Genomic DNA, 26,469 nt, shown 5'->3' on the forward strand with positions numbered 1-26,469 from the left:
TTAGCATTGCATCAGATATCAGGTCGAATCTGTAAGTTTTTCAATTATTTCGTTTTTTTTGTATATTTCTATTATGTGAAACAGGTGTTATGTGGCATAAAAAAACACGTGTAAATTGTATGATGCGCACGTAGAATCTCTACGTAGGCTTTTGTCGAAATTTGCTGTACAGGGATAATATACTCTTCTAAAAAATAGAAACGCAAAGCCAGATTTGTGCGAGGTAGGAAAATACATTCCTTTATAAGAGGAACTGTACAAGGTATTGAGCCAAAATGTTGTGGAGAGAACACTTGGTGATTGTAGTCATCTCATTTATGGGTACATAGGAAAAGTCTAAGATGAAGGTCAGCTACCATCAATAACGCGTATGTCCCCCGATGGAATCGAAAGCGGCCTGACATATCCTGCCCATGGAAGAGACGAATATGCGAATCACATCCTGGTGAATGGTAGCCAACTCGGCCTGCAACGCAAAAGCCAACTGCTGTCAAGTCTGCGGATGCGGTTGACGTCGGCGTAGCTGTCTATCCAATTCATCCCACAGATGCACTATCGGGTTCAAATTCGGGGGGTCTGGAGGGCCAGGGGAGAACATCAACGTTGTTGTGTAGACAGGCTCTTGTGATCCGTGCGTATGCGGTCGAGCGTTGTCCTACTGGAATACACCGTTGCCGTTGGCTGCAATTGGGTGGGCGTGTGGTAGGATAATTTCGTTGATGTATCGTTGAGTAGTAAGATTGCCCTGGATAAGGACCGAACCTATCCTGCCATGATGAGAGATAGCCGCCCACATCATAAGGCTACCCCCACAAAACCTGTCCACTTCCTTTTCGCTGTTTTCGGCTGAACGTTCTCCCCGACGTCTACAGACCAGTGCTCTTCCATCAACTCGACGGAGGAGAATTCTTGATTCGTCGCTGAACCAGAAATCTCTCCATCACAGTCGAGGCCATACCCTGTGTTGACGACACCAAGGCAGTCGTTGTTGATGATGTAGTCAACTCAATGTGACGCGTCGAATAGGACGTCTTGCTCGTAGATCTGCTGCTCTGAAACGGTTTCGTACTGTGTGGTCGAAGATTCTGCGCAGTCCGGGTATTTAGGATGCGGTTGAGCTGGCTGTGGTCGTCCTTTCACGTAGGTAGCACAATCGGATGTAGTAATCTTGGGCGGGGGTGGTTACTCTTGGTCGTCCCATAGCCTTGTGATGGTGCTGGGCGCTACATTGAAAACCATGGCTACAGCTGATCTGGATTCCCCTGCCTGCAAGCGGCCTATGACGTGGTTTCTTTGCACTTCTGTTAATCTTGGCATGCTGTTGAACTGTTGAAACTGTTCGATTGACGTAGATGCCAGAAAATAAAAAAACCTGCACTTTAATACCGTTCATAGTGTTGCTGCACTCTCAGTACGTTCAGCTCCAAGACCTTTTGTTAATGCACTGCGTGCGGTTTTTTTCCGAATCGTGCGCGATCCCCTACAAATGGTTTGCATGTCCTTGCGATCATTTTGATCCGGGCAATTTGTCACTGACACTATCACACATTAAACCTCTTCATTTTGCACCTCTGGTCCGCTAAGGTTGCTTTTATGGCCAAAAATCTCCGCATTGCGTTTTTTTGTTTGAAGAATATATTAATATTGTGCTTTGTTTGGATGACTCAGATTTATACTATTTTTTATGTCTGTGTTTTCCTCATTGCACAAGGAGTAACTCTTTTGTTTTGAAGACTTCACCAAATACATCGATGCATAGGTTGGCGTGTACAGGCACACTGACGTGCGCAGAAGTAATAAACTTTAAATCTGGAATCTGAATTTTGTCCAATATTTTACAAGACTGTGCATCACTGTGTTGGATCGGTAAACTGAGGACTGAGGAGAATCGGGTAATCACGTTTCGTTTTATTTTATGTAGGATATAATTACGTTTGCCCCCAAAATGTTTTAACATGATGCTGTTGGACATGGCTCAAGGTAAAAATAATTTGGTTTTAAAACTCAAAACAATTGTTGTTTGGGATAGGTTTTGGTGAAATTTTGGAAAATCAGCAGATACAGCCTTTTATAACAGAGTTAATGATTCGATTGAAATGAATAAATGAACAAGACTGACATGCCTCACTAACAGGTGGTACTAAAACCATTGTCCTTGTCACAGTTTAAATCTTCTTTATATACTCTCTTTAAATTTTGGATATATAGAAAATGATTAGCACTTTTTGCTTGTTTGTGAGCCTTATTCAGATCTGCGTCAAATGTATCTTCCTAAAAAATACTATTTTCATCCCGCGTTAAATATAATGTAGTAATGTCTGTTGATAACATTGATATTGTTAGACATTTGGCAATGTTTATATTCTATGCAATGCAATTAAGATACAAAAGTGTCCATATGACACACAAAGACTGCTAGTTGCTGCATTGTAACTGATGCTGTATGGGCCGATGGCCTACACCCATGCTGAATAAAGATGCTGATGATATTGATGGTCATGATGATGAGCTGTAAGTTTAGATGGTTGGTTGTTTGTTGTTTAACGCCGCATTCAGCAATATTCCAGGTATATGACGGCGGTTTGTAAATAATCGTGTCTGGATAATTTAATCCAGTGATTGACATCATGAGCATCAATCTACACAATTAAGGATGAGAATGAACTTACCTGTACAATAAACTACCATAAACAGTAATATTTTAGACTATCATCAGCAGTTCTATTTCAAAATGTTCGCACACATTAAAACACTTCTACCCTATACAGATATATTTTAGTCAATCATCAGGGTTTCTATGTCAGTATTTTAGCTGACTATTTTGGTGCAGAGACAGCTATACCAACTACTCACCACTGCAAGTAGGATCAGATCCAGACCAGTTGCCAGATGCTTGACATGTCCTCTTCTCATTGCCACCCAAGGAGAAGCCCAGCTTGCAGCTGTACATGATCTCATCCTCGTAGAAGAAGGTCTGCTTCAAAGTGTGTATGACGCCATTGCTGATATTACTTGGTCGAGGGCATGTGTTCCCTAAAACACGGATGATGTGGATATATAAAAGGGAGTGTGTATGACGCCATTGCTGATATCACTTGTACATGTTTTCTGAAATATGGTGATCAGCAGACATTTCGAGTGAATTAATGGAATTAATTTTATCATATTGCTATACATAAACTATTAACATTTTCTTAATATCACTTTTTCAATGACATTGGGTATTAGATCCAACACATTGAAAAGTAAAAATCCAGAAACGTCCAGAAACTTCATAACTTCAAGCAATACTTTATAACGTCAAGCAATACTGTATATTCTTCAGCAATACTATATAACGTCAAGCAATATTTTTTGTTAACACAGGACACCATTGCTGAAAAGTATTGAACTAACTCTCTATCGATGCATGACCATCAGATGCATTAATAAATCGTGTGAATCTTCCATTGCTCCCATATTGTGATTCCTCCAATCACGATCGAGCGTTGCGTGGACAGCCAGAGAAGCTACTTACGGACACAGGAGTGGCCAACACGGTACACGTCTTGTCGCCTGAGGCCTGTCTCGCCCTCCACGATGTACACCAAGTTGGTTCCATTTTGAAACAGTTTGAATCCGGGGTTGCAGGTACAGGTGTAGGATCCCGAGGGAGTGTTCTGACAGTTGTGTTGGCAGCCGCCGTTACCGTCACTGCACTCGTTGATATCTGACAAGTACGATGGGGAGGAAGACACTGTTACATGTGTTATTAAAGACCACTACCTAACTACTAATGGCTAATACGATAAGGGCTAAATGATGATAATGTAACACTGTGTCAGTGTTGACGTTGATAATGGTACTCAACGACTGCGACATGGTGTACATAGTATAGCAGGGCCACACAGATAGGACTTGGGCTCCCAGGCTCGTACTTGTATTGTTTTAGCAGCACTAGGACATTTGATCTGTAGGACTATGGACACTAGGACACCTTCCAACACACGTCACATGTTATGACTTGTAGTTAATGGTAACACATTCGGTTAAGGACATAGAAAACTAGAAAAATGAACACACAAATAGTTATGTGCTAAAAAGTTTTCAGTGGAGTAACTAAAATATGTACATTCCTAAATGTGCACGAACCTTCACATGGTATTCTGTCCCCAGGCCTGTAGCCCTGCCTGCACACACACCTGTAGGAGCCGACAGTGTTCTCACACCTCTGGGAGGAGGAATCACAAGAAGAACCAGTACACTCATTTGCATCTGAAGTGAACAGGTCACACATGAAATTATGTTGTTTCGAAAAAGGCAATGAATATGAATATTATCTTTGAATAAAAAATGACATCACATGAAAACATGTATAGGAATATAAGAGACGAAAATGTTATGTGTTTCCGCAAATGTGTGTATATACATTTTCACTGCGTTCTTGTTCCAGAATTCCTAGGTGTCTTGTTGCAGTATGCTTTATGAATGCATATGCTTGATGAAGGTTCCAATGATTAAACACAGTTTTATCACATTGTATGCTGCTCCGCAATAAGGAAGAAAGTAAATGTATCAATCTTTGTCCGAAGGTACTGATATACTCTGGTGAGGGATGAGTGGTGCTCTTAACTCATCATCAAGACTTGGAGTCTTCTTTGCAGAGCTGAGAACTGACAACACTTGCATACGTTCTGTAAATTTAAGAGAACATGAGTCTTTGCGCATGTCTTGAAATGAGTCTGCCACTCTCTGGATGACCAGCTACTGCACCATGCAATTGGAATAATGTCCAGGCAGATTTCACATTCAAAACTAACTGGATTAAATATGCATGGCCTGCTTGTCAAATTTCATATCTACTGTCAAGCTCGTTGAGCTCTGTAATTAGGAAAGATTAGCAGTGCAGTGCCAGACAGTGACAGATCATGTTTCTTGATTTGTCATTATAGTTCTTTTTACCAAAGCGTTAACGTTACATGGAATGGATGAGACGGTTGATGAAGGCCAAAGGCACTTGAGCACACACTCTGAGGAACGCCTGACGCAGTTCAGGTGCAGTCGTCGGCCTTGGCCGGACGGCATTCAGCCGTCTTTGAATCTCGTCCCACGGGTGCTCAATGGGATATAAATCGGGACTGAGGGCAGGCCACTGCATGGTTCTGATGCCATTCTGCTGGAGGAAGTCTCTTGTTGCTCTCGCAGTGTGGGCACGGCCGTTATCATGCTGAAACTCGTGGTTGCGGCGACGTGCCAAATGAGGTATGGCATGTAATCTCAAGACTTGATCAATGTACCGAGATGCGGTGACACCATTGCCTCTCCCTGGACCAAGTTCTGGAAGACCACAGGGCCGGCCCCCTGCGCAAGACCAATTCCACCCCGGACCATGATGCTCGGATCACTCCACCATTCTCTCTCAACAACACACGCATCCGAATAATGTTTCCCACGGCGTCGCCAGACTCTCTCTCTCTCTGCCATCTGCTGTTGAAATACAGTAACGACTCTCCACTGCTGGTGGTGCCAATGGTGGTGCTGTGTTGCCCACTTAAGACGGTCCCTGCGATTACGTGGTGTCAGAATGGGTCCTCGGTGTGGCCTGTGACAGTGGAGGTGTCTGCTCGTCAATCGTCGACGCACGGTGTCCGCACTAATATATCGCTGGTGTGTTCCCATGGTCTGTCGGGCAGTTTCCGCAGCAGTAACAAAGCGATCTTGAAGATGCTGTGTCACAATCTGACGATGCTGACGTCGGGTGGTGACCCTTGGTCTTCAACTACGTGGTCGGTCATCTGCAGTGTTGGTGGTCTGGTACCGTTGCTGGAGCCTGTATATGGTCCTTACAGGGACTTGAAATGCATTGGCTACTTGCCGGGCGGTTTGTCCAGCCTGCAATCGTCCAAGGGCTTGGAGTAGCTGATTTCTTAGCTGATGTGGTAGCAATTCAATAACGAATGAATGTTATCCGATCTGGGTGGATTTTTATAGGGCACGAAATGGGGAACGCATGTGCATTTCAATTTGCACGGAATTCACGTGCATCGGGTTACCATGGCCGCTGCCGTGATGCGTTTAAGCGATCGGTTTTATTGTCATCTGCTTTTTATTAACAGGTAATGTTAAACTTAAGAAACAAAACAAAAATTACCCAGATATTTACATGGCAACTTTGCAACTCATGCAGTGTTACTTGGGGTGAAGTTGTAAGTAGCAAATATACATGTTAGCGTTATTATTAAACATATTTCATTGGAGCTACGAAGGTGTGTACAAGTAGTGAACAAGTAAGGAAACATATGTTCACACATTTTGAGACAAAATGCCGAGTGCAGTGGATACTATGTACAGTGAGATATATGTTTATATGTATTGTATATGTGTGTATATATTTATATATATATATATATATATACTCTTCAAAAAAAGAAACTTGACACTGACTTTCAAAATGTAATATAATGCGATTGGTTCAAAATAGGACACAGAAACCATGATTGAAACACTGTTTGAAGATCAATGTACACATGTACAATGTTCAAAACATTAATCGTGTCACCTAGACAGACACACGTACACGATACAGTTAATGGCACAGGGGCACAGAATCGGTCAGTATCAGTATCGGTTGTGCCCACCAAGTGCATCAATCACCGCTTGACACCGACGACCCATAGATGCAATCAAGTTGTCAATAACTCGCTGTTGGATGTGCTGCCATTCATGCTGAAGTGCATCAAGACGCGCCGGAAGCGTTCTGGGCGGTGGATTCCTTCTGCGAACGCGTCGATCCAACTCGTCCCACAGATGCTCAATCGGGGACAAATCTGCTGACCGGGCTGGCCAAGGCAATGTCTGGATGTTGCTGTGCTGTAAGAAGTCCTGACAAACACGAAGAATATGCGGTCGAGCGTTCTCCTGCTGGAACTGTCCGACATGAACGTTGACGTGAGGAAGAACGTAAGGCTGTAGGATCAAGTCTCTGTAGCGCACACCTGTCAATGCACCTGCCACATGCACGAGAGGCGTCCTACCACCGTGATGAATTCCGGCCCATACCATGACACTCCCGCCGCCAAATGGGACAACCTGCTGCACACAGTTGGGGGCGTAACGTTCACCTCGACGTCTGTAGACATGTGCGCGCCCATCAGCACGTGTGAGTAGGAAACGGGACTCGTCAGTAAACAGTACATTTTTCAACCTTGCACGTGCCCATCTAACCCTCTGTTTGCACCAAAGCAGACGGTCCGCCAGATGACGTAGGGTCAATACATGACGTCGAACAGGTCTTAGTGCAAAAAGTCCAGCCTCCCTCAGTCTGTTGCGTACCGTTTGATCTGATATTTTGCGTACCCCAGGGTTCTGTGTGGTGGTAGACGTGGCTGTGGTAGTGCGGTCTCGGAGGTGTCGCAGCCGGATGTATAGATCTTGTGCTTGGGTTCTCACCCTTGGTCTTCCTGACCTTGGTCTATCGTCAACTCTGTTGGTGTTGTTGTATCGGGTCCACAGTGCGGAGATTGTCTGTCTGGATACGCCAAAGTGCCTGGCCACTTCTTGCTGAGTTGCTCCAGCTTGTAATTTCCCAATGGCGTTGTTCCGTTGAGCTGCATTCAGTCTTGGCATTCTGTCAGCGCCTCTACTGCCGTAATAAGGACTGTATAAACAGCCGTTGATGTGGATTTTTATACCCATTCAGCAGGAGGGCCTGCATGCCTAAATGCAAGATCCTGTCCTGCGGTAGAATAGGTCTTCAGCAACCCATGCTTGTCGTAAAAGGCTACTATGCTTGTCGTAAGAGGCTACTAACGGGATCGAGTGGTCAGGCTGGCTGACTTGGTTGATGCATGTCGTCGTATCCAAATTGCTTGGATCGATTTTCATGATGTCAACCACTGGATTGTCTGGTCCAGACTCGATTACTTACAGACCGCCGTCATAAAGCTGGAATATTGCTGAGTGCGGCGTTAAACAACAAACATCCACATCATCATCCTGTAGAGCACTGTGTACACGTCAAACAAATCATGACGTAGATCCTGATCATGTGTGGTAATGGGAGCGAACCAGTCTTTGGGTTAACGAACCTTGCAGGAAACAGACACGGGCGATTATGTTCTGACATTGAAGTGACTTATAATCGAAGCTCTTTAGCTCAAAGTGTGTGTAATTACGGCTTGGGTGGGAATACCTACTCTCAGCGTGTGCAATTACCGTTTGAGCTGGAATACCTACTCTCAGCTTGTGCAATTACCGTTTGAGCTGGAATACCTACTCTCAGCGTGTACAATTACTGTTTGAGCTGGAATACCTACTCTCAGCGTGTGCAATTACCGTTTGAGCTGGAATACCTACTCTCAGCGTGTGCAATTACTGTTTGAGCTGGAATACCTACTCTCTGCAGCGTGTGCAATTACCGTTTGAGCTGGAATACCTACTCTCAGCGTGTGCAATTACTGTTTGAGCTGGAATACCTACTCTCAGCGTGTACAGTTACCGTTTGAGATGGGATACCTACTCTCAGCGTGTGCAATTACCGTTTGAGCTGGAATACCTACTCTCAGCGTGTGCAATTACCGTTTGAGCTGGAATACCTACTCTCAGCGGGTGCAATTACCGTTTGAGCTGGAATACCTACTCTCAGCGTGTGCAATTACTGTTTGAGCTGGAATACCTACTCTCAGCGTGTACAGTTACCGTTTGAGATGGGATACCTACTCTCAGCGTGTGCAATTACCGTTTGAGCTGGAATACCTACTCTCAGCGTGTGCAATTACCGTTTGAGCTGGAATACCTACTCTCAGCGGGTGCAATTACCGTTTGAGCTGGAATACCTACTCTCAGCGTGTGCAATTACCGTTTGAGCTGGAATACCTACTCTCTGCAGCGTGTGCAATTACCGTTTGAGCTGGAATACCTACTCTCTGCAGCGTGTGCAATTACCGTTTGAGCTGGAATACCTACTCTCTGCAGCGTGTGCAATTACCGTTTGAGCTGGAATACCTACTCTCAGCGTGTGCAATTACCGTTTGAGCTGGAATACCTACTCTCAGCGTGTACAATTACCGTTTGAGCTGGAATACCTACTCTCAGCGGGTGCAATTACCGTTTGAGCTCGAATACCTACTCTCAGCGTGTGCAATTACCGTTTGAGCTGGAATACCTACTCTCAGCGTGTGCAATTACCGTTTGAGCTACAAAGCTGCATAATGGTGTAAGCAAAGATACTGTGTATTGCTTGATTAGGTGCTTCAGTTGAGTGGTACAGAGATGAACACGTTCACGCCACACAGTACTAGAATGGCGTCGATAAGTGCCGCTTTATCACATTCTGTGCGCTTCAGACTTTACTGAACACGGCAGAGAGGAGTAGTTCTACAACAAACCAGTGACTGGCAATACGTTCGCAACACACACACACACACACACACACACACACACACACACACACACACACACACACACACATAATAAAATAATAACAAATCGGAGGAATCCCCATACTTATACAGTTACCCACCCTGCTATTGCTAACACTTCAAAGCTTGTCTCCAGGTTCGCCCTTGCTATATCAAGTGATCTCTCCAACACCTGTTTATAGGAGGCTGGTCCTACCAACATCTCTGTACACGTGATATATGACATGCTGTAAGTTCAACAATAGTAACAGTGGTTTAGGACTAGAGTTCCCTTACAGTTCTGTTCAGGGGAACATCCAACTTCTTATCGAACATTGGTGCCCTGATTTTGATCCAGTGGGTTTGCATGTTGTTTCAATACGTTCAAGAGTGTGTGCCTGTGTGCATTTTGGAATATTTGCATACACATGTAAGTACTATACGGGTGAACACAAATATGTTTTGTGTCGTTTTCATCAGTAACACTTTCACAATGTAATGGTATCCTCGATACATACCCACACATGTGACGTCATCAATTGCGCCGTTCGCGTTACAGGTAAGAAGGGCGGTGCTTGTGTTTGTTGTGGAGGCCCAGTAGCCAGTGGAACACGTCAAGGTCATCTCGTCCTCAAAATCTGCTGGCTTGTCAACGCTCAGCGAGGCCATTGGGACTTGTGGGAGAGGACATTTTATCCCTGACAAACAGATATAAAATATACATTGATTTATCATATAATGGGTAGGTTTCTCGGCAGGATAAAGCCAACGGATAAAAACGATATCCGTTGGGGTCATATGCGGATAGAGATGCAAATATCAAAGGTCAAGTAGGGACTACTTTCACTGTTTATAAACAAACATGGCTTCACCCTTGTCATTCGGCGATCGAGTCAGAATTAACCAACGGGAATCTGGATAAACTACAGAGATAATTGCTATCATTATAAAAAAAGAACAGTCTAATATACTGAAAATCCGTGTCTAACTGTGACGTAGCTAAGGCATTTTATTAGTTTTGGCAACTTTGGAGATATAAATTTCGAAACAATTTTGCGAGGGCACGAGGCCTAGCCAAGCGGGATCAGTAGCCATATATGTGTTTGTAGACCTCTGCGGCTTGAAACCTTAGCCACAAATTAAAATAGTTGGATTTGGCCGAAATATGTTTGAATTGTTACCTTGTTTCGTTTTGTCGCTGTGTGTACATCTGACTACACTTCTTAACGTTATGACAGGACAGACCGACTGTCAACAACGTCTGACCGTGACGTCTCATAGACTAGGGTTAGAGTTGCTTCCCTTTGACTAAGTGCAGTTACTCTAGCGGACAGAACGATGGATTGCCGCGAAAGCCAATTAAAAATAATTGTTGTTTTGCGTATATGTTGCTTCGCCACTGGATAAAAAACAGATTTCAGTTGGAACTATATTGGCTACTTTCACTGTCCGACTGACACATCACTTACCCTGTGACGTAATAAATGTTAATGCGCGCATTCCAGGAAAACTCGCAATTCCCATATTATGAATAAACACTATGTATTTAGCTCGCCAAGGCTCGCTAAATACAATGTTTATTCATAATGCAGGATATTAACCATCCCAAAACACACTCGCGTTATAACCTCTTTATAATATCTCAGGGATTTTATATAATATCCTGGGTATTTTATTAATATGAGTTCCGTTCAGATTGTAACATGTAATGAAATGTAAAATCAAATGACAATTGATTTCTTTGTATTCCCGAGGATCGAACTCGCAACCTTCATATCTGTAGCCCAGTGAGAGTACGACAAGACTACAGAGGTGTTGATAAGCCGCACTGCTTTTTAGAATGTCCTTTTCAAGATCCGTACGCCAGCAGCAGATATTTAACGCCCTAAGGTTAATGGAAAGTATGTTCGAAACATAAAAAATGTTGATAAATGTTGTTTTAAGGGTCAAAATCGGTTTATAAGTAATATAAAACACTTCCCTCTGGGTTGTAATAATATTTAAAACCCCTTCCCTCGGAAAATCCCTCGGGATGCGGGTTTTAAATATCATAACCTTTATCCAGTACATAAATGATGGACGCGCTGATACATAAGACCGTCATTCAACACAAATAACTGGTCACTATCGGTATACCGTCAATGACTTGAAAGACCAGGAGGTCATACATCGGTAAATAAAGTCAAAGTCTTATTTAAAACGAATTAACTAAATAAAACTAAATAATTATCTTTGTCAGTACTGTGTACATGTATTTGTTTTCTCAAATCAAATTTTCAGAATATTAGGGTGCAAAAACAAATAAAAAATTTATCGGGCATTTTTTTAAAGTGAGGGAGGAGGTAGGAGGGAAGACATGTTAAATTTGGTCACCAAGAACAAATTTCGCTTTATATCTTCAGAAAAATACACCTGGGCTTCGATTTACGGATAATGTAGCCAACCTAAATGATGCGGGAAAATGAAAACACATTTTTAAATAGTGATTTAAAATGACTAATGCGCAAGGTTTGAAATGATGCGCCGATGCCGAGAAATATTGTTCTTTTTTATATAGCCTTGTTAATATCTGTGTAAACACCGAGTAACTGTGCCGATAAATAATTTAAAGCTATGTGTAGCCTTGTCTTCAAATTCAAAGAACCACGAGTCTCTCCGTTTCTTGTATCTGCTATTATTACCATGTTTAGTTCACATGCTTTTGCGTGACACCTATAAATATCATGAGATCTTCGCAGCTTCCATATTTTCATTTATCCTTTTGTCAGAAACATCAAAAGTCATTATTTGGAAATCCAATCGTGTCCGTTATTTATGTAACTGGTCATTCAAATCTGGCAGTCGCTGTGTATAAACCGAAATATAGCTGAGTGCGACGTGAAACTATTTTTGGAACAATTCGATTTCATTAACATGATTTTTACATTTTTATTATCAAACCATACTACAAACTATATTTCTTTTTCAAGTATAAAAGTTCCAACCTATTTTAACTGTTTGTGTTTAACTGTTTTCTATGTCATATTTGTTGTATTTAGATGATTTCCAGCCAGAAAGGGCTGTCTGAAAACGGAGAACAACGTGTATAGTATAGGTTCTTTTAAATCTACGCTATATTCGTGTTATTACACAAAATGAACACTGTATGTAAACGCTATGTCCAAACTTGTCATTAATAACAATCATTGATAAATATATTATGACGTTCCCTCTATGTAGTGTAATAAAGTAAACTTTTGCCCTGCGACCAAGTACTTTGACGTGTAATAGTGGTAAAAATCCTCATTATTACACTACAAGAGGGGAAGAGCATACTTTATTTCTCTTCTCAGATGTGCAGAGCTTTTATTCGAATTTGACGAGAACATTACTGTGAACTGATTCATCTCAATGAGGGCCAAATTGAACTGTCTCTGACGCGGGAGGCAATTTGGACATCGTTATGACGTCAGGCTATTCTGACGTCATTGAAACAAAGCAGTTATCTATGTTACGCCTGTCTACGAGTAAGGCAATTTGAACAGCATTAGTCTAATGTGAGGTCATTGAAAACTGCACTTTATCGTAGATTCTACCATGATTTCAAAAAGTGGTGTCGAATCTCAGATTGATTACCTGGTCCTGAGAAAATGAAACGACAAATCTTTGCTAAATGCCACATTTTCCCACGGTAGTTACTCTTTTCGTAAAGGTTTCATTCAATTTCAGATGTTGTAGTTTAGGAAACATTTTAAGTCTGACATAGTTTCCGAAAAGGAAACCTCTAAAATATGCCTTTTCTCATTGTGAAGTAAATAGGTTTCATTAAAAAATTGAGCTGAGCTAAGATTTTTTCATTCTTCTGGGGCCTGATTTGCTTGACCACTTCACCGTAGCGCATGAAAATATCAACTCGGACGAACGTTTTAACGAAATCATTCGAGAATTTAGTTTTAGAATTTCCATTATAACATTAAAGCGGGGCAGAAAATTCAAATTAACATTGGGATATTTTCTTATGTGACAATAGAGTAAAACAGAAATATCGAGACAAAATCAAGCTGAACCTTTAAATCAATAATTTGTGAAGAAGTTGTGGCAAGTTAATTTTGCCACGAAGTTAAGCTTAATTTTTCTAATTAAAAATGCATGCCCATACCCGTAACAGATTTCAAACTAAAATGATACCGTTTTATTAACGGGTGGTAAGTCATATTGTATTCTGTTCACAGATGGCACAAACTCATGCAGCGTTATAACTGGAAAGGCGCCTATAAGGATACTGAGCTGTTTATTTCGAGATGTCACCACTGTCAGCGACTTGCTTCCCTAAAAAAAGATAAACTGCCATTGTATCCCATCAAAGAGAAAGACGGTCCATTCTTACAGATTGGCATGGATCTTGTCGGCCCCCTCAAAGCGACCGAAAAAGGTTAACAAATACTAAGAGTATAATCTTTGTCCGTATTAAACAATTTAGACTCGCATGAGTACGAGAAGCCTTAAAATAGGTGAAGTTTTAGAAGTCGAAAATAATTCATCACAAGCCTAAAATCTGAAGTTAATGTGATACAACGAGAACAGAGCGTGATGCTGCAGCATACCAACCTACTAGTACCTCGTAGATCCTACAATTCCTCAAGCAGGCTTTCTTCTTGTAGTAAATCTGGCTACCGCAATATTATTCTTTTGAACTTGAATATAATCCCTTATGGCAGTTGCATGTTAAATCTACATTTGTTATCATTCTTTGTTAAACTGTCACAGGTGTGTTATAAGGTTAAAATGCATCTAAAAACATTAGAAAATGGTGACAAAATTGTAAGAATTCGAACCGTTGATAGCTGTAATGATGTAGTTGCATCATATATAAAGTTCGTGACAGAGAACTTTCAGTAAGAAAGGAATTAATAGAGAAATGACATTTCACATTTTCATCGGAGTGTTTCCGGACATTTTAAATTTATTACTGGATTGGTTCCACATTAACGGCGATGAGGTAATGAATCAGCAGAAAGGTAGAATCAGGAGTGAGTCAAAAATTAATGTAGATATGATCAATTGGTCACGTCGGGTTTGGTATTTTTTCGATGACGACACACATGAATTTATGGTCAGATCAAACTGTTAGCGACTCAAGTTAAGGCTTTATTACATGCGACAAATAAAGGTAAGATTCAATCACCTTAAAAAGATACCCTGACGCTACCTCTGTGGTGCGCGCTTTTAGCAGTGACTGAGGAAGATCGAGGCCACTCTGTTTGTCTTGACCAAGTTTTCTTGGTCCAAGTTGGGTGTTTACACTCATAAAAGTTTTTGACAGGACCCGTCAACGTTGTGGCGGGAATTACTGAAATGACTGAGTCAGGGTAGACAAACGCATATTTGGTCCCGAGAATGGCTGCCCGTTGTTGAACCAAATCAATTTATTCTTCCTACATCTCGTCAGTCCAAAATAGTTGCCTCATTTTGATTCTATGCTCTCCTGTTTTAAAAGGAGTAAATGTTCCTTGCTAAATTATATCAACGTCATCAAAGTTTAACAGTCTGGGTGCTTGTCAGGTATTCACCTTAGCGCCACTTCCTGCGTTACAAATGACCTGATTCTGACCAAGTGAGTTGATAAGTTATGGCTTACCTTGACTATAACGACATGGAGGGCTCAGTTTACCCCCAAAACGCAATTACGATATGGTGGACTGCGGTTTTTTTCTTGAACAAAATGTTTAAGATGATCCGATCCGTCTCATGCTGCAGAATGGCTTGACTGTTTCCTTAATTTCAGTAACTTTAAAAAGTGGAATGATGCACAGAAAGAAATTGGTTAAGGACAAATATGCCCACACTATAGACCAATTGACCCTTTTTGTGAGTCGTAGGTTATCCCCTACGGAAACCATAGATGCATTTTCAGCGCACTCGACCGAGACTGCTAGCCTATTAGGTAAGATGGACATGGACTTAATCAATGGTTGCAATTTGAAAGAATTGGAATTAGCAAAGGACAAGTCAACTACAGAAGAAAGGAGCAAACTCTTCACCCAAGAATCACACCAGAGTACAAAACTGCAATCGAAGCTCCGATTCGAGAAAAGAAAGTTGTCATCAGAGCCGTCTGATGATATTCAGCAAGGTTGTCAAGTCGAGGAGCCTACTGATACACAAAGCTTCCCGGATGTCAATACCACAACGTCTCGTGCATCAGCAAAACAAAATCAGGTCGACTGTGGTCTGGACCCCCTTTTTATTATCCAGTTGGCCCATTCTGACAAAAAGGAATGAGCAAGCTTGTTTGGTGTGAGTGTCAAAACACTCCGTAATGAAAGCTCTCAAAAGCATCACCGGAGGATGTTATTCGCATACGAGGTGACAGAAGCTGCCTTTTTCGTTCGTTAAGTATTGATGTTTTTGGAAGGAATTGTCCGAACTTCTGTTGTACAGTTTATGGAGTCCCACGCACATCGTTTCGGTGATATATCTCTTACCCAAATAGAAGAGTATATAAGCAGAAATGAAATGGATCTTGATGATACTTGGGCAACAAAGATCGAGATTATTTCCGCAACTACAATGCTGAAGACATCAATCCATGTCTAAAGCAGAGTACGAATGAAGAGTTGAGAACCAACATTCGAGTGGCTTGTGTATTCTCCTCTCGGAAACACAAGAAACATGACTTAAGAAGTCATATATCTTGAGAAAATGAGCGACGGTCCCAGCCAGTCAAAAGCATCGATATTACTGGCACCCATTCCTTGGAAAGAAGACCATTTTTCAGAGTAGAAGTACATCTCCTCAAGGAAGTTCTGGAAATATGTTTCCTATGATGTCCTTCACTCCTGCATAGTCGAAAACTTCAAGGACGCGGAGTTACTAGAAATTCCTGGTCAGGATATCATAATCAAGAAATTTCAAGATACCTCCTAGAATGTTGGTGCTCTGAAAGGGATTTGTGAATGTGCACGCAAGGAGATCAATGCAAATCTGTTCAACATGCTGTGTGATCAGGTTTCATTTGAAGAAATCGTCAAATTAAAGTACTGAACATTCTGCTGTTCTAGACGACTTCATTGTCAGAAATGTGTCCAGTTTTACAATTGACTGATCAGAGATGGTTCGTGTTTCTTTCATATGATTTTGCATCCATTCACAAAAATGCAAATGGAGTTTTTGTTACATGAATGTCCATTTGTCCGAGATGTGAACAGCTAATTACAGCTTTAAAAATTGACCAAGATAGAGATGGTTTGTGCGTACCATGTATCTTTCTTTAATATAAATATGCATTCAATAACAAAAATGCAAACGTAGTTGTAGTTACTTGAACTGATACCCAAGTGAAAGTGTAAGGCAGTACCCCGACGCGCGGATATGAGGAGGAGCGTCGGCGTGGATACTTTTATATAACATGATTGTTGATGATGCCACCAACAGTGGGTCTATCGGTCTTGCTGTACATGGATACCAAGTGATAAAACATGGCATATACTACTGGGTAACTTAGCACAGATAATTTAAATGCACATAATATATGTCCTTCACAAGCACCTGGTGTTTAAATTATATGCAGTGGAAAAAGCAATGCTAGTCTTGTCAAGGCTTTTTTTATAATTTTAAAAATTATTTGTCGATAAACACCAGGTGCCTGTGATGTGCTGCTTCACTTATTCAACGACGGTCCAGCAACTAAGGGGAAAATTACATCACCACATATAGATTCACCTGCAATCAAGTCCTTATATCAGGAGAACGAAGTAGGACACTGCTGTAAACCACAGTGTAACATTGCACCCTACCCTCCCCGAATATAAAATGAGTACCCGTCACGTACAGAGTTCTGTCGCCCTGGCGATATTGGAACTTGGGATATGTTAAAGCATTAAACAGAGCCTGACGTTTTAACCATTATGCTGGTTTAAATCAAATTGTTGATCAAACTACAATGGGAATCCAATCAATTTAGGTCGGGGGGGGGGGGGGGGTCCAATTACTATGATTCTTTTTTTTCGTAAAAGGACCGGGGTCATAGTAGTACGGGCTAAGGTCCAAATACTATAGGGGTCCAAATACTTCTTTACAACGTCATTGATGTGGCGTGTATTTACTCTGATAAGTGTGGAGCTATTGATATGGTATGTGCGTACTCACAGATGCGAGGTGGTATCGTATACACCGTACTTACTGTCACAAGTGGGGTGGTATTGATACGGTCTGTACTTACTCTCACAAGTAGGGACGGTATTGATGTGGTTTGTACCTACTCTCACAAACGATGGCGTTATTGATATAATCCCTACTTGCTCTCACAAGTGGTGGCGGTATTGATAAATTCCGTACTTACTCTCACAAGTGGGGGCGGTATTGCTATACTCTGTACTTACTCTCACAAGTGGGGGCGGTATTGCTATACTCTGTACTTACTCTCACAAGTGGGGGCGGTATTGGTCCACGTGTTGGTGGTGTTGCAGAGTCTGCGGGATGATCCTTTAATCTCATAGCCGGCATTGCACGTGTATTCCACGATTGCCCCGTAGGAGGTTGCATTTGTTTTGGTGATGAATTTGGACGTAGCATCCGTCACAGGAGGAACTTCACCACACGTGGCAGCTGAGTAGAAAATTGTTACAAGTGGACCTGTTATGTGGCGTCAGAAGATTATGATGTTTAATTAGAAAGTAGAGAAATATCAATAATAGAACCCTTCATCTACACCACGCAGTCAAATGTTCCAACACTCTCTACTAAAAACAAACAAGTCTGGAATATAAATATTATGGATTAAGATGTTGGACAATAGGGAAGTGGCTGAAGCAAAGAGCTATCTTCGACCCCACATTGTTGTTAGCAACCCCCTCCACCCCCCACCTCCACCCACCACCTCCACCCACACACTGAGACTTTAACACAATATTTCCATAAATGTCCGAAACTTATGACCACTCAATGACCACTCAATGCACGCTAACGTTGAATACCTTAATTAAATGCAAACCCGAAAAGTAAAACAAATAGCTGGCCATGTTTTTGTAGATCCACAGCTTGCTACAAAGTAACTGGTATATTATGATAATAAGGTAATTGATACAGATACTTACGTAGCAAGGATATTCTTACAGATACTTACATAATAAGGTAATTCTTACAGATACTTACATAGTAAGGTTATTCTTACATATACTTACAAAGTAAGGTTATTCTTACAGATACTTACATAGTAAGGTTATTCTTACAGATACTTACAATGTAAGGTTATTCTTACAGATACTTACATAGCAAGGTTATTCTTACAGATACTTACTTAATGTCTTTTGGTATGACGCGGTCGGGGATCGAACCTCGGACCTTCCACTCGCCAGGTGGACGCTCTGCCTCTAGATCACGGAGGCGGCCTTACACATACTTGCATAGTAAGGTTATGCTAACATATTTAGGTTACTTACATTCACACGTGGGTAGCGTCATCCACTTTCCGGATGTACTACACGTCACTTCCGGTGTCCCTTTCATTGTGAAACCACTGAAGCATTCATAGACAGCTTTACTGTCATAGGTAACAGCTCCACTGTAGTTCTTCACGAAACCAAACTCAATGGCATCCGGCGCCCCACAGTATACCACTGCAATAGAAAGAATTAATTAACAATAGAAGATATTTAGAAGACATGTAATATGTTGCCCATGTTTGACGACATATATATTTCCTTTGAACCAACGTCGCCAAGATGATACAGTGTTACTTACCCTACCAGTGTTACTTATAGTAACAATGGCACTTACCCTGAGACTGTTACTAACAGTAACAGAGCTACTTACCCTACCAGTGTTATTTAACCTTCCATTGTTATTTACCCTACCAGTGTAACTTACCCTGACAGTGTAACCTACCTTAACAGAGTTACCTACCCTGTAAGTGTTACGTACCCTACCCGTGTTACTTACCCTGACATTGTTACTTACCCTAGAAGTGTTACTTACCCTGTCAGTTTCACTTACCCTGACAGTGTTACCTACCCTGACGGTGTTACCAACCCCAGAAGTGTTACCCTGACAGTGTTACTTACTCTGACAGTGTTACTTACCCTGAGAGTGTAACCTACCCTGACAGTGTTACTCACCCTGACAGTGTAACCTACCCTGACAGTGTAACCTACCCTGAGAGTGTAACCTACCCTGACAGTGTTACTAACCCTGACGATGTTACTAACCCTGCTAGTGTTACTTACCCTGCCAGTGTTACCTACCCTGACAGTATATTTACCCTAGAAGTGTTACTTACCCTAGAAGTGTTACTTACCCTAGAAGTTCTACTTACACTAGTGGTGTTACTTACTCTGACAGTGTTGCTTACCCTGACAGTGTTACTTGCCGTAGAAGTGTTACTTACCCTGATAGTGTTACTTATCGTAGAAGTGTTTCTTACCCTGATAGTGTTACTTGCCGTAGAAGTGTTGCTTACCCTGATAGTGTTACTTATCGTAACTGTGTTACTAACCCTGACAGAGTTATTTACCCTTACATTCATACATACCTTGCCAGAGGCATCTTGCCTGCCAGTGTTACTTACCCTGACAGGTGGGGTATCTCGTTTTGTCCCATTTTCCTCCTCTCCCACAAAGGAAAGAAACAGTAGCTTTTTGATAATATTCCTCCTGTTTGAACGAGTATCCAGTTGTGCAGTTGACAGTCACAGAGCTGAGATAGGATGTTGCGGGAGTTGATTGCACCATGTTTGACGAGTCAGGAATAGAAGGGCAGTCTGATAAAATACAAAATTAGTATTCAGTGCCTGATTCACAATATTTTCATTGTTAAAGATACTCACACGTACATCTGTCGGGAATATATGGAATTTGTGGAGTTCATACAGGTAATAGTCACACCTTATCTTCATCCATAGCTGATGCATTTTGATGAATGTCTTTATGTAACAGTGGGAACTAAAGGAAAACCACCTGAGTATTCGTCAAAGAACAGGATTGTATCAAATGACTTACGGGTATGGACCCTGTTTAGTGAGTACACCTGGGCTTACCACAGTGCGCAGTGTTTAGGATGCTCACATCACTACTCAAAAACCAGTGTGATCCTCCACAAAATAATTTCAGTCAAGGTGATGACGATAATGCAAACTAAATACACAGACGTACGTGAATTTGACTGAAGTAAAAGAAACTTACAAGGAATTAACTTCAGGAAAGGTAAGGAAGAGAATATATGGATGTCAACTTCTTTATTATGAGGAACACAACGTTTCGGAGTACATGCTTACTCCTTCATCAGGTGAATAAATGCTATGAGGCAGACAGCATATACATTGACATGCCAACATAGATGTCACCTTCTCTAGCGGCAAGTCCATCAAGACCCATCTACAAGCCAATGGCAGAGGCACAAGCAGTGTAAGTCCCTACCCCCGAGGATGTATATACCAGGTCGCCTGCAACTGTGGCTACCAGTTCATTGGAAAAACCCTCAGACCCGTCAACACCGGACTCAAAGAACAAACTCGACCTGAAATCCGCTGTTTCCGAACATGTCCTGAAGAACCAAAACCATAACATCATGCGGGAAGCCACCAGAGTCCTGTCTACCAACAACAACAACTAGCGACAAACAAAAGTACAAGAAGCCATTGACATCAGGAGACACCAGCCAGCCATGAACCGTGACCATGGAACCTATCTGCCTAGTGTTTAGGACTTATTGCTTTCATCTTTGTCAGTGCTAATTATCTCGCGGGCTCCCATTTGCGCATTGTGATTTCCATTCTTTCACCTATCAGTACTAATTACCCCCGGCCTGCCGTTTGGCCATGGTCCACTGTCTATTACCTATCAATGATAACTTAAGTACTGGCTTCCATACTATCAGCGCTACTTATTGTAAAGTGTTTGCTTCCATTGTCTATTGCTAATCACCTATCAGCGCCAATCATCTGTTGGCTTCCCTTGTTAGTTTCCACCCCTTGTCGTTTTTCACCTTTTGTTATCTTATTAATTTTGTTGTCCTTACATGTACATATATATGCTCTCTGCCGCATGGGGGCGGTCGGGTAGCATAGTGGTTAAAGCGTTCGTTCATCAGGGTTCGATTCCCGACATGGGTACGATGTGTGAAGCCCCTTTCTGGTGTTTCCCGCCGTGATATTGCTGGAATAGTGCTAAAAGCGGCGTAAAACCTAACTTACTCACTCACTCTCTGCCTCATGGCATTCATTCACTTGATGAAGGAGTAAGCATATACTCCGAAACGTGGTGTTCCTCATAATAAAGAAGTTGACATCCATACATGCTCTTCCTTATGTGTATCACTTCTAAATGCCTTTCAAAGACATTAAGGAAAGTTGTTCGTCATAATCTGACCTAGGTCATTACCATGGAGTAGCCAATCACGGACATGTCACACACGTTTGTTACCACCATCTCAAATGGTGTGTAAAAAACGCAATGCTTATAAATGATGCTCACCTATAGAGAACTCAAACTGGAATCCTCCCTTGTCCTGAATGAGGCTAGACTTGAACCTGATGTAGAGAGTGTTGCCTCCGTTGACGCTGGGAAGAGATGACGTTAGATCCCCTGTGTACCCGCTGCCCGTATGGAGGACTCCAGCCGAGGCGTCTGAACCATTGTATATCTGACGTATAGTGAAATCAGTTATTGTGGTTTTTAAAATGTACATACGTCACATCTAGGTTCACCAAAATATTCTAATGGTACAGTTATTATTTCGTAATATTTGCTTTTTCTAAAATGTAATTATTTCCAGCATAACAACAGATGAAGTACCTCGCTTAGACTGCTTACGTGCTCCAGAGGTTTGATTGCTACGTTCTGAACCCCACACAGAAGGAATGACGTAATAGTGAAATATTTTGTCGGAGACATTACGTTATGTCCAATGGGTACTTACAGATTGCTGTTTGGACTTGCAGGTTTCATCCATTGTCACAAATAGTTGCAAAAACAATGTTTCCTCTTTCTAATGTGCAATGGTGACGTACCTTGATCAGATCCTTGCCACCGGTCTCCAGAACAAGGTAGAGGAATTTGACCATGAGGTTCCTGTTTGCATCACTTGGAGCCTGAATCTTCCAGGAACAGGTCACTGAGGTCGGGTACCTCTTCTTGCTGAATCCAGGTGAGGAAACTGTGCCACTAGCTGCTTGTATCTCAACGTTGCACCCTGCAGAAGAATGTCACATAGATTTAGAGTTTACTTCTTTGTTAGAACATGACTGAATCAATGCTGTGTCTATTGTACCACCAGCTGCTTGTATCTCAACGTTGCACCGTGCAGATGAATGTCACATAGATTTAGAGTTTACTTCTTGGTTAGAACATGACTGAATTCTATAAAGCAGAAAATAGATTTAATGATCATGAGTGTATAATTAGTCCAAACTAATCATTGATGTTATTGTGAAAAACATTTTATAATATGAATGTTTAATGCGACCATGGACACATCCTACCATTCTTAACCCTTAGTTTGATGCCACGTCCTCCACCAGATGTGTCTTTCCCTTTCAGGATAATCCGTATTTTACTGGCGGTGGAGAAATAGATGGCCGGTGAAGAGAGATCCGCACGCCTGGAGGCCATCAGCAGAATATCGTCATACCCTTCACCATTGTACACCATCAACATCCAGTCAGGGGCGAGGTCAACTTCCTCCACCTGAACAAAACAATAGGTGTGATAACTTGTTTGTTCGCGTATTCTACAGAACGAAACACATATCAATATACCAATACTCTCATGTCCCGTGCATAACAGTATCATGTGCAGAGTATTCGACAAAGACAGAAAGTATTGCTTCATTCTTACACAAAAAGGGGGGCCCAGTCGTCTAAGGCGCCGCATTTCGCTGTGCAGAGTTGCGTCCCTTGGGCACGCCAGAAATCTATGATTGTGGGTTCGTATCCCGGTTCGCCCCAATTATGTTTCTAGGTTTGTCAGCACCATTCATCACTTCGGGCTTTCCTCCCACATTAAGCTGACACGCCGTGATATAACTGGAATACTGTTAAAAGCGGCGTTAAACCCAACTCACTCACTCACTCACTCACTCTTACACGAAAAGATATGTTAACATACAATACATGCATCAACGATTTTATATGTGCTTTATACTTATCATAGATATGTATTTTTCTTGCCTTTAATGTTTTACCATAACTTTACCATGAGAGTGACAATTGTATTGTCTGAGCTGGACACCAACCACTCCAGTCGGAAGCCGCTGGGTGGGGTGCTGGGGAAGAATGGGGACGTCAAGTCTGTCCACGATGACCCAGCAGGGATAGGGCGGACGTCCGTAGGGAGGCCACTGGTTGCTGCGAACAGAATTCAGAATTCTGGTACAGTTGATCTCGCAAGTACTACATAAATCATTAGGTAGTGTGAATGCTATACACAATGCTGCACAAAACCTTGACGTATTATCCACACAAGACTTACAAGATGACCAGGTGAGGTTGAAACCAGATGTTGTAACGGAAGAGTCAGATGTAAGACGCAGCAGCATCATGTTGTTGGTGCTGTAGATGACCTTGTTGTCCAGACTGCCTGTCAGTGTCTCCAACACTCGGGTATCCTGAATCGTCTGGCCTCCAACCCTCACTTCCAGCAAATCCACCTTGTCTTCCAGGCGCACAGAGCTGAACTGAAGGATGCAAAACACCAGGATGCAAATTATGTTTGCTATGCATGTCCACTTACAAAATTACAAAAAGAAATGTAAATAAGTAGAATTCATGCGAAGCATAGATATAATGTCCTTTGGTACCGAATCAATAATAACATTGTTTGAATCAGTACACGCAGCAAGGCCTAAATGCAAACAAACCCAACAACACAGACAACACCACGGGTTCACCATCACAAATACGTAATAAACGGGTTGTTTTTCAATTGCTGAAGTTATCTGCAACATTTCAGCTGCGCGGTCACACCTCACTTATGCACACCAAACAAGAAACTCGTCGGACGATTGGAATTAAAGGAATCGCAGTCGAGTGTCGCCATGGTAGTCAATGTGTCCATCTCCACATATTTGCGACAAAGATATACACATCTTACCAACAATACCATGATTACCAATGATATGTAACCAGACATGGCGTTATCAGCTTCAGGAAGTAGGTTTGAGATCTAGAGCCATGGCAAAGCCTATCAGAGGTGTCAAACACGCAGAGTATGGATGGCCAGTCCAGCGGTTGAACACTGGCGAGTCCAGCTTCGAATCAAGATTTGTGCAACATCGAGCTTCAACACGACAATGCTTGACCGCATATAGCACATTCAACAGTAGCATGTCTACGGAACCACAGTGTAAGCTTCTAAACGACAGACACTGCAACAACATGCACATGCACAACAGGCCGAGTTTGCTTACATTCCCCAATGTGTGATCCGTACTCATTTCTCATTTCAGATGTTAAGATGTGTGTTACTTCCCACACCAAAAATGTGGTTACGCGTTCTATTTTCGTGAGTGGTATATATAATATACTGTATAGTTTTGTATTTTTCTCAAAGAAGTGTCAGACCCTGCATTGTATTTTACACGTTTTCCGGAGAGCCTACTGTGTATCCTTCCACTGGCACCCCTTTGGAGAAGAAACAGATGCATATCGGTAATATCGTACACGTTTCATTGATATCTATATGTTCAAGGTTTTGAGGGGATGTTCTTTGAGTGATGTCCTACCGTGACGCCAATCTGTGTCCCAGGAGGAGTGATGATGGTCCACATGCAGTCGGCGTTGTTGGCGTAGCCGCTGAAATAGTTGATGCCGCCACTTGCGCCGGTTTCTCGAAATGTACATTTGGAACCTACACCATATAAGAAATGAAAGTTCACTTAAAGCTGTACCATATATTTCGGTGCCATAATTATTTTTACATACGTATATAAGTACATATACCATACATGATCATGTCAAACAAGGCTGTCCATTAAATTATGTATCAAAATTGACTTCATTCTTGAAAATATTGTTAAATTCACATTTAGCGCCGCGATACTGATAATATGTATCTTTAGTTTTGGTTATTTATTGTGCATCTGTAAGCATTCCCTACATTTATTGGTTGGTGGTGCTTTCCGTTAAGAGCGGCACGTAGGGACGGAGAGCTGCTAGGTAGGTGTATTGACGTATTTCATTGCATTTGGAAACATATATAATCGTGGGGAGGGGTGTTGATAGTGGCATGTCAGTTAAGTGTGTTGTGCGTTCACAAGTCAGTATTATGTGACCCGACGTTCAATGCACCAAGGCAGTTGTTTGTAAAAGCATGACTTGGAGTGACATGTACGTAATTCGTATGCTGCTACATTACATCCCCACCACAACACTCAGCTATCCCCCAGCCATCTTCTCCACGTAACATAACACAGACGGCTGTCCAATATGATTTGACAGTCAACGGATTTGTACAGTTCAAAACCCGCCCTGGTTTTAAATCCTGTTTTCTAGTTATTCATCCATTTGCCAGGTTCCTCTTTTGAAGCAAACATTTTTTTTGGATTTGACTGAGGTGAAGTAAAACCCAACACCTAGAAGGTTAACAGTCACACTGCTATCTCATCCTTCCGGGTACCCATTTAGTGCTGGGTGAACAGAGGTATATTACTTACAAAGTCACGTGCTTAAGGCAACAACACATGTGTTACATGACTGCCCATTATCATTGATATGGCAATCCTATCATCTTTCCTGAAAACTTTAACTAGTGTTAATTAAAGGAACTGCTGATGTCGCTAATAGTCGAATGCCGCTAAAAGAAGCGATACTCCCCTATGGACACATGAATCATGCAATTAAAAAAGTGTGTATCTACAGTTAGTGTAACTTACTGCAGTCCATCTCGTCCCTGTTGTTGCCGCAGTCATTGATGCCGTCACACTTCCACTTGTTGTTCAGGCAGCTGCCACGTCCACAGTCGAACGAACCTGCAATTTACACAAAACACCTTAGCCTGAATTCCTAGAATGGAGTTTGGACGCTCATTGACCAGACTTGCAGACTTGTCTATGGTTATGTGTTGGAAAATGTATTGGATTAGAGGGGATACGTTAATAGAGAGAACAAATGCAATATTGTTAT

General features: G+C 41.9%; 1 protein-coding gene across 1 annotated transcript in view; it reads right to left on the reverse strand.

The window, feature by feature from the left end:
- Positions 1 to 26,469, reverse strand: part of LOC124121087 — a 175,968-nt gene that overhangs the window by 132,269 nt on the left and 17,230 nt on the right. The window contains exons 6-19 of the mRNA XM_048392794.1: positions 26,220 to 26,315; positions 25,071 to 25,195; positions 23,819 to 24,023; positions 23,543 to 23,694; positions 22,831 to 23,035; positions 22,360 to 22,541; positions 21,824 to 21,992; positions 19,921 to 20,112; positions 18,797 to 18,973; positions 17,778 to 17,963; positions 9,896 to 10,075; positions 4,132 to 4,254; positions 3,518 to 3,709; positions 2,854 to 3,033 (exon numbers count right to left, since the gene is read on the reverse strand). Coding sequence (XP_048248751.1) covers positions 2,854 to 3,033; positions 3,518 to 3,709; positions 4,132 to 4,254; positions 9,896 to 10,075; positions 17,778 to 17,963; positions 18,797 to 18,973; positions 19,921 to 20,112; positions 21,824 to 21,992; positions 22,360 to 22,541; positions 22,831 to 23,035; positions 23,543 to 23,694; positions 23,819 to 24,023; positions 25,071 to 25,195; positions 26,220 to 26,315 — 2,364 coding nt within the window. The remainder of the gene's footprint in view (positions 1 to 2,853; positions 3,034 to 3,517; positions 3,710 to 4,131; positions 4,255 to 9,895; positions 10,076 to 17,777; positions 17,964 to 18,796; positions 18,974 to 19,920; positions 20,113 to 21,823; positions 21,993 to 22,359; positions 22,542 to 22,830; positions 23,036 to 23,542; positions 23,695 to 23,818; positions 24,024 to 25,070; positions 25,196 to 26,219; positions 26,316 to 26,469) is intronic.

This window comes from Haliotis rufescens, unplaced genomic scaffold (genome assembly GCF_023055435.1).
Source record: "Haliotis rufescens isolate VD_foot unplaced genomic scaffold, xgHalRufe1.0.p SCAF_11, whole genome shotgun sequence".
NCBI lineage: Eukaryota > Metazoa > Mollusca > Gastropoda > Lepetellida > Haliotidae > Haliotis > Haliotis rufescens.